This window comes from Oncorhynchus gorbuscha, linkage group LG18 (genome assembly GCF_021184085.1).
Source record: "Oncorhynchus gorbuscha isolate QuinsamMale2020 ecotype Even-year linkage group LG18, OgorEven_v1.0, whole genome shotgun sequence".
NCBI classification, from domain to species: domain Eukaryota; kingdom Metazoa; phylum Chordata; class Actinopteri; order Salmoniformes; family Salmonidae; genus Oncorhynchus; species Oncorhynchus gorbuscha.
This window is the reverse complement of record NC_060190.1, coordinates 81,551,073-81,561,072: the sequence shown is the minus strand read 5'-3', so window position 1 is coordinate 81,561,072 and position 10,000 is coordinate 81,551,073. Positions and strand designations below refer to the sequence as shown.

The 10,000-nt window shown below is 44.8% G+C and overlaps 1 protein-coding gene across 3 annotated transcripts in view; it reads left to right on the top strand.

Annotated features, from left to right (window-relative positions):
- The window catches only part of LOC124003763 (extracellular matrix protein 2-like), a 68,006-nt gene that overhangs the window by 39,513 nt on the left and 18,493 nt on the right, over positions 1–10,000 (top strand). For all 3 annotated transcript variants that reach the window (XM_046312316.1, XM_046312317.1, XM_046312318.1), the window contains exons 4-5: positions 2,906–3,583; positions 9,651–9,766. In XM_046312316.1, the coding sequence (XP_046168272.1) occupies positions 2,906–3,583; positions 9,651–9,766 (794 nt within the window). The remainder of the gene's footprint in view (positions 1–2,905; positions 3,584–9,650; positions 9,767–10,000) is intronic.

Here is a 10,000-nt window from a genome sequence, read left to right as displayed (position 1 = left end):
CAACACACACACTCAACACACATTCAACACACACATTCAACACACACATTCAACACACACATTCAACACACACATTCAACACACACACACCTACATTCAACACACACATTCAACACACACACACACACACATTCTACACACACACACACACACACATTCAACACACACACACACACACATTCAACACACACACACACACATTCAACACACATTCAACATACACACACACATTCAACACACATTCAACATACACACACACATTCAACACACACACACACATTCAACACACACACACACATTCAACACACACACACACATTCAACACACATTCAACACACATTCAACACACACACACACATTCAACACACACACACACATTCAACACACACACACACACACATTCAACACACACACACACACATTCAACACACACACACACATTCAACACACACACACACACATTCAACACACACACACACTCAACACACACACACACACACATTCAACACACACATTCAACACACATTCAACACACACATTCAACACACATTCAACACACACACTCAACACACATTCAACACACACATTCAACACACACATTCAACACACACATTCAACACACACATTCAACACACACACACCTACATTCAACACACACATTCAACACACACACACACACACATTCAACAAACACACACACATTCAACACACACACATTCAACACACACACATTCAACACACACACACATTCAACACACACACACACACATTCAACACACACACATTCAACACACACACATTCAACACACACACATTCAACACACACACACACACACATTCAACACACACATTCAACACACACACACACACACATTCAACAAACACACACACATTCAACACACACACATTCAACACACACACATTCAACACACACACATTCAACACACACACATTCAACACACACACATTCAACACACACACATTCAACACACACACATTCAACACACACACATTCAACACACACACACACACATTCAACACACACATTCAACACACATTCAACACACACACACACACTCAACACACACATTCAACACACACATTCAACACACACACTCAACACACATTCAACACACACATTCAACACACACTCAACACACACATTCAACACACACACACACACATTCAACACACACACACACACATTCAACACACACATTCAACACACACACACACACACATTCAACAAACACACACACATTCAACACACACACATTCAACACACACACATTCAACACACACACACACACACACACACACACACACACACACACACACACACACACACACACACACACACACACACACACACACACACACACACACACACACACACACACACACACACACACACACACACACACACACACACACACACACATTCAACACACACACACACATTCAACACACACACACACATTCAACACACACACACACATTCAACACACACACACACATTCAACACACACACACACACACACACATTCAACACACACACACACACACACACACATTCAACACACACACACACACACACACACATTCAACACACACACACATTCAACACACACACACACATTCAACACACACACACACATTCAACACACACACACACATTCAACACACATTCAACACACACACACATTCAACACACATTCAACACACACACACATTCAACACACATTCAACACACACACACATTCAACACACATTCAACACACACACACATTCAACACACACACACATTCAACACACATTCAACACACATACACACACACACACATTCAATACACACACACACACATTCAACACACACACACACACATTCAACACACACACACACACATTCAACACACACACACACACATTCAACACACACATTTAACACACACACACACATTCAACACACACATTCAACACACACACACACACATTCAACACACACATTCAACACACACACACACACACATTCAACACACACATTCAACACACACACACACACATTCAACACACACATTCAACACACACACACACACACACATTCAACACACACATTCAACACACACACACACACACATTCAACACACACATTCAACACACACACACACACACATTCAACACACACATTCAACACACACACACACACACATTCAACACACACACACACACACATTCAACACACACATTTAACACACACACACACATTCAACACACACATTCAACACACACATTCAACACACACACACACACACATTCAACACACACATTCAACACACACACACACACACATTCAACACACACATTCAACACACACACACACACACATTCAACACACACATTCAACACACACACACACACATTCAACACACACATTCAACACACACACACACACACATTCAACACACACATTCAACACACACACACACACACATTCAACACACACATTCAACACACACACACACACACACATTCAACACACACATTCAACACACACACACACACACATTCAACACACACACACACATTCAACACACACACACACACACACACACACACACACACACACACACACACACACACACACACACACACACACACACACACACACACACACACACACACACACACACACACACACACACACACACATCACAACTGCTGCTTCCAGACTCTTATTAAACTGCTCAGTTTATACATAACAACTCATCTGGAATAACAGTTCATATCTTTTTAAATGATCATTGATGGAGACATGAATTCTCACTGGGCCATTTCTGATTCCCTCTTTCCCCTCCCTTCTCCGTCCTCCTCTCTAACACTCTGTGGTTCTGATTGGCTGGGCCAGCTTCCCGTGGTGATGTCCTTGACTTCTCTGGCGATTCCCCGGTAGCCAACGACCCTGACCTTGACCCAATCCTTGACCCCGTGGTGACCCGCACCAAGGCCAAGATTGAGCTCCTGAATAGAGAGGAGGAGCAGCGCCTCCTCGAGAAGGAAAAGAGGAGGAAGAAACAGAAGGAGGAGGCGGAGAGACAGCGGCGGCGGCAGGAGGAGAGGAGGAGGCAGGAGGAGGAGAGGCTGCAAATGGAGAAGGAAGAGAGGAGGCAGGAAGAGGCAAGGAGACTAAAGGAGGAGCTGGCCATGAAGGAGCGTGAGAGGAAGCTGGAGGAGGAGAGGAGAAGACATGAGGAGGAGCTAAAGGCGAAACTGAGGGAACTAGCAGAGCTGGAAGAGGAAGAAGAAGAAGAGGAGGACGAAGAGGAGGAGATGGAGTGGCTGCTGAGAGGAGATGTTTTCCAAATGTTTCCAGATGAGCCGACCGAAGAGGACCTCCATCCTCCTCCCCTAGCCAAGCCCACTGACAGAGAAGAGGAGGATGGGAAAGAGGTGGTGGTACATAGACCTGGGATCACCCTCCCACTAGGTTGTGATATCTCTGATGTCACTGTGACGTGTGAGAACGCTAAACTGACCAACTTCCCTCCTCTCAACATCCCTGAGCTCAAGTCCCTAAGTCTGGAGGGTAAGTCTGTGTATGTTACCCTTCCCTGAACATTGTTACAGGCATAGACCAATACAGAGATGACAGGTCATCAACTTCTATTTAGTCTCTGTAGTCAGATAGGAATTACATTCACAACCACTCTAAACACAACGACTAAAACAATCCCTTTATTGAGAAAGGATTAGTGTGTTTGGTTTTACCTAATATGGCCACAGGGACTCAAGTTAACAGGTGTAAAAACTGAGGGGGGAATATAAACCTGAGGATAGACATTTTTCCCTAAACCTAACCCTAACCCTGCAGTTTTGGAGGCTTTGCATAATTAGACAATAAAGGCTATGAGAGTTTAGCCTTTGGACCATGTGTTGACTTGCTGGACATGAAGTCATACAACAGTTATTCTAAACACAAGCAGTGGCAAACCGTAGTTTCGCAAGGTCCCATTTTTGGAGGGGGGGAAATAACAGTTAACTTCCTGCAGCTCTACACATTTCACCTGAGGGGCTGAGAGAAAATGTTGTAGTTTTAAAACTGAGTGGTTTCCCAAAATATTGTATAAAGTTGCACTTGAAAGTCGCTTGTTATTTACCTCAGACCGTAGAACCTCAGTGTGTTGTTGGATGAACCTGCATCGCTAGTGGATTGTTATAACCGTCCGTTTTGTACACAGAAGACCTAAACACTGCTAAACACTACATGACCAAAAGGTATGTGGATACCTTCTTGTTGAACATCTCATAAAATAATCATAGGTGGGGAGGCATTAATATGGAGTTGGTCCCCACGTTGCTGCTATAACAGCCTCCACTCTTCTAGGAAGGCTTTCCACTAGATGTAGGAACATTGCTGCTATAACAGCCTCCAGTCTTCTGGGAAGGCTTTCCACTAGGATGTTGGAACATTGCTGCTATAACAGCCTCCACTCTTCTAGGAAGGCTTTCCCCTAGATGTAGGAACATTGCTGCTATAACAGCCTCCACTCTTCTGGGAAGGCTTTCCACTAGATGTTGGAACATTGCTGCTATAACAGCCTCCACTCTTCTAGGAAGGCTTTCCACTAGGATGTTGGAACATTGCTGCTATAACAGCCTCCACTCTTCAGGGAAGGCTTTCCACTAGATGTTGGAACATTGCTACTATAACAGCCTCCACTCTTCTGGGAAGGCTTTCCACTAGATGTTGGAACATTGCTGCTATAACAGCCTCCACTCTTCTGGGAAGGCTTTCCCCTAGATGTAGGAACATTGCTGCTATAACAGCCTCCACTCTTCTAGGAAGGCTTTCCACTAGATGTAGGAACATTGCTGCTATAACAGCCTCCACTCTTCTAGGAAGGCTTTCCACTAGATGTTGGAACATTGCTGCTATAACAGCCTCCACTCTTCTGGGAAGGCTTTCCACTAGGATGTTGGAACATTGCTGCTGGGACTTTCTTCCATTCAGCCACAAGAGCATTATGTGAGGTCGGGCACGGATGTTGGGTGATTAGACCTGGCTCGCAGTCGGCGTTCCAATTCATCCCAAAGGTGTTCGATGAGTTTGAGATCAGGACTCTGTGCAGGCCAGTTAATTTCTTCCACACTGATCGTAACAAACCATTTCTGTATGGACCTCGCTTTGTGCACGGGGGCATTGTCATGCTGAAACAGGAAAGGGCATTCCCCACACTTTTGCCACACAGTTGGAAGCACAGACTCGTCTAGAATGTCGTTGTATGCTATAGCGTTAATATTTGCCTTCACTGGAACTAAGGGGCCTGAACCATGAAAAACAGCCCCAGACCATTATTCCTCCTCCACCTAACTTTAGTGCTGCCTTTTAGATTTGCTAACTTCAAATTAATGATTCGGGACGTCGGTTTTGATAAGAATACTTCTTTTAGGAAGAATATTTGTTTACGTTACATTTAACAACAATGGTTTTGGTACAGAGCAATGCAGGTAAGATGCTATCGGAAAGTCAGCCACAATCACCCGCACCTGCACATAATTGGCGCGTTATCACTCATTCCTCTCGCAAGGCATTCTGGGACTTGCAGTCAAAAAGCGTAATTCAACACAACCCAATACAATTACATATGCAAATAAATCTAAAGAATGATCTCAAATATCTCAGCTCAAAGAATAAACTTAAACATTAACTCAAACACATTAAAGTTACAACACTGCCTGCATTGGGGCAGAAAGCATTCTCTTGGCACCTGCCAAACCCAGATTTGTCCATCAGACTGCCAGATGGTGAAGTGTGAATTATTTATTTTATTATTTTATTTATTTCACCTTTATTTAACCAGGTAGGCTAGTTGAGAACAAGTTCTCATTTGCAACTGCGACCTGGCCAAGATAAAGCACAGCAGTGTGACACAAACAACACAGAGTTAATGTGAATCATCACTCTAGAGAACGTGTTTCGACTGCTCCAGAGTCAAATGGTGGCTAGCTTTACACCACTCCAGCCAACGCTTGGCATTGCGCAGTTTGGAACTCGGTAGTGAGTGTCGCAACCCGAGGACAGATGACATCGGGTGGTTGTTGTCCTTGATGATCTTTATGGCCTTCCTGTGACATCGGGTGGTTGTGGTCCTTGATGATCTTTATGGCCTTCCTGTAACATCGGGTGGTTGTTGTCCTTGATGATCTTTTTTGTCCTCCTGTGACATCGGGTGCTGTAGGTGTCCTGGAGGGCAGGTAGTTTGCCCCCGGTGATGCTTTGTGCAGACCTCACTACCCTCTGGAGAGCCTTACGGTTGAGGGCAGAGCAGTTGCCATACCAGGCTGTGAACAGCCCGACAGGATGCTCTCGATTATGCTTCTGTAAAGGTTTGTCATGGTTTTGGGTGACAAGACACATTTCTTCAGCCTCCTGAGGTTGAAGAGGCGCTGTTGTGCCTTCCTCACCACACTGTGGACCATTTCAGTTAGTCTGTGATCTGAGGAACTTAACTTTCCATCTTCTCCACCGCTGTCCCTTCCATGTGGATACGGGGGGTGTTCCCTCTGCTGTTTCCTGAAGTCTACGATCATCGCCTTTGTTTTGTTGATGTTGAGTGAGAGGTTGTTTTCCTGACACCACTCTCCCAGTGCCCTCACCTCCTCCCTGTAGGCTGTCTCGTCGTTGTTGGTACCACACTCCGAGGGCCCTCACCTCCTCCCTGTAGGCTGTCTCGTCGTTGTTGGTGATCAAGCCCACTACTGTAGTGTCGTCTGCAAACTTGATGATTGAGTTGGAGGAATGCATGGCCACGCAGTCATGGGTGAACAAGGAGTACAGGAGAGGGCTCAGAACGCACCCTTATGGGGCCCCATTGAGGGTCAGCGAAGTGGAGATGGTGTTTCCTACCTTCACCACATGGGGGGGGGCGGGGTTGAAGGCCGGGTGTGACGTCGGTTTCCCTGACGTGGCTGGTTTTCTTTTTGTAGTCCATGTTTTCCTGCCACATACGTCTCGTGTCTGAGCTGGTGAATTGCGACTCCACTTTGTCCCTGTACCGGCATTTCGCCCGTTTGATTACCTTACGGAGGGAATAACTACACTGTTTATATTCAGCCAGACCTCTTGCCATGGTTAAATGCTGTGTTTGCGCTTTCAGTTTTGTGCGAATGACCATCCACAGTTTCTGGTACCTTGGTGTCAAGAGGCTGGACATTGGCAAGTAGTATATTCGGGAGCGGTGGGTGATGTGCACGTCTACGGAGCCTGACCAGGAGGCCGCTCCGTCTGCCCCTTCTGCGGCTCTGTTGTTTTGGGTTGGCTACAGGGATCTGATCCATTGTCCTGGGTGGAGGTCTGAACAGAGGATCTGATTCGGGAAACCTGTATTCCTGGTCGTAATGTTGGAAAGTTGACGTTGCTCTTATATCCAATAGTTCTTCCCTGCTGTATGTAATAAGACTTAACCTGTTGCGGCGAGCAATCCCGTATCCGGGATCGTAATTATAGCCTCAAGCTCATTACCACAACGCAACGTTACCTATTCATGAAAATCGCAAATGAAATGAAATGCATATATTGGCTCACAAGCTTAGCCTTTTGTTAACAACACTCATCTCAGATTTTCAAAATATACTTTTCAACCATAGCAAAACAAGCATTTGTGTAAGAGTATTGATAGCTTGCATAGCATTAAGCCTAGCATTCAGCAGGCAACATTTTCACAAAAACAAGAAAAGCATTCAAATAAAATACTTTACCTTTGAAGAACTTCGGATGTTTTCAATGAGGAGACTCTCCGTTAGATAGCAAATGTTCAGTTTTTCCAAAAAGATTACTTGTGTAGGAGAAATCGCGTTTGGCTAAGAAAAAAAAAAGAAAATTCAGTCATCAAAACGCCAAACCTTTTTCCAAATTAACTCCATAATATCGGCAGAAACATGGCAAACGTTGTGTAGAATCAATCCTCAAGGTGTTTTTCACATATCTATTCGATGATAAGTCATTCGTGGCAGTTTTGTTTCTCCTCTGAATCACATGGAAAAATACATGCAGCTGAAGATTACGCACCAATTTCGACGGAGGACACCAGGCGGACACCTGGTAAATGTAGTCTCTTATGGTCAATCTTCCAATGATATGCCTACAAATACGTCACAATGCTGCAAACACCTTGGGGAAACGACAGAAAGTGTAGGCTCATTCCTTGCGCATTCACAGCCATATAAGGAGACATTGGAATACATCACCACAAAAATCTGGCCACTTCTTGTTTGAAGTTTCATCTTGGTTTCGCCTGTAGCATTAGTTCTGTGGCACTCACAGACAATATCTTTGCAGTTTTGGAAACGTCAGTGTTTTCTTTCCAAAGCTGTCAATTATATGCATAGTCGAGCATCTTTTTGTGACAAAATATCTTGTTTAAAACGAACGTTTTTCATCCAAAAATGAAATAATGCCTCCAGAGGTTCAAGAGGTTAATATTTTCTGGGGTAACAATGTAAGAAATAATCCATTAAACTAAATACATAGTTTCCTAAGGACTCGAAGCGAGGCGACCATCTCTGTTGGTGTCATCTTGCATATGGAGATTGCATAGCTGTGTGCTCAATGTTATACACCTGTCAGCAACGGGTGTGGCTGAAATAGCTGAATCCACCCATTTTAAGGGGTGTCCACATACTTTTGTATATATAGTGTCATTGTAATCTAAACCCAACCTTCATTTACTCATTGTGACACACTGAGAATCCAAACTCCGTTTTTGACCAGACTGACTCCTATTTTCACTTTGTAGTCAATTTTTACACTAGAATAAATGTTTCTGACCATTTTCAAAAGGATTTAGTTGTGTGTTTTTGAGGGGCAGTTGATATTTAAGGTCTTGTTGAGCAGCTAGTTAGTATAATCAGTGTTAAATTGGGATTGGACTGAGAACCCACAGGACTGTATATCTCCAGGGAAAGGGTTGGACTAAAAACCCACAGGACTGTATATCTCCAGGGAGAGGGTTGGACTGAAAACCCACAGGACTGTAGATCTCCAGGGAGAGGGTTGGACTGAAAACCCACAGGACTGTAGATCTCCAGGGAGAGGGTTGGACTGAAAACCCACAGGACTGTAGATCTCCAGGGAGAGGGTTGGACTGAAAACCCACAGGACTGTAGATCTCCAGGGAGAGGGTTGGACTGAAAACCCACAGGACTGTATATCTCCAGGGAGAGGTTTGGACTGAAAACCCACAGGACTGTATATCTCCAGGGAGAGGGTTTGACTGAAAACCCACAGGACTGTATATCTCCAGGGAGAGGGTTTGACTGAAAACCCACAGGACTGTAGATCTCCAGGGAGAGGGTTGGACTGAAAACCCACAGGACTGTAGATCTCCAGGGAGAGGGTTGGACTGAAAACCCACAGGACTGTATATCTCCAGGGAGAGGTTTGGACTGAAAACCCACAGGACTGTATATCTCCAGGGAGAGGGTTTGACTGAAAACCCACAGGACTGTATATCTCCAGGGAGAGGGTTGGACTGAAAACCCACAGGACTGTAGATCTCCAGGGAGAGGGTTGGACAACCCTGATCTAGACGATCTATACATTGAGGATAATAATGTGAAGGGATTTCATATGAATGTTTGTGCTGAACCACCAGGTAACTCCATCACAACCATCCCATTGGGGGCGTTCAACGGCATCCCCAACCTGGAGTCCATCAACCTGGGAAAGAATAAGTTGACAACTGCTGGAATCGCCCCACACACCTTCAAAGTAAGAGTCTTTCCTTCAAAATAAGAGTGCTTAACAAGCATTTCCACACTCCTTGAAAGTATGAATCTCACCTTCATAATACAAGTCTTTCTCTTCTGACATCAGCCCGCACACTTTCTAAGTAAGAGTCACACCGGCTGCATCAAGGGTGGTTAATAGCACCACCCTCGATCGCATGGTGCTACAGAGGGTGATGCGGACAGCCCAGTACATCACTGGGGCCCAGCTCCATCC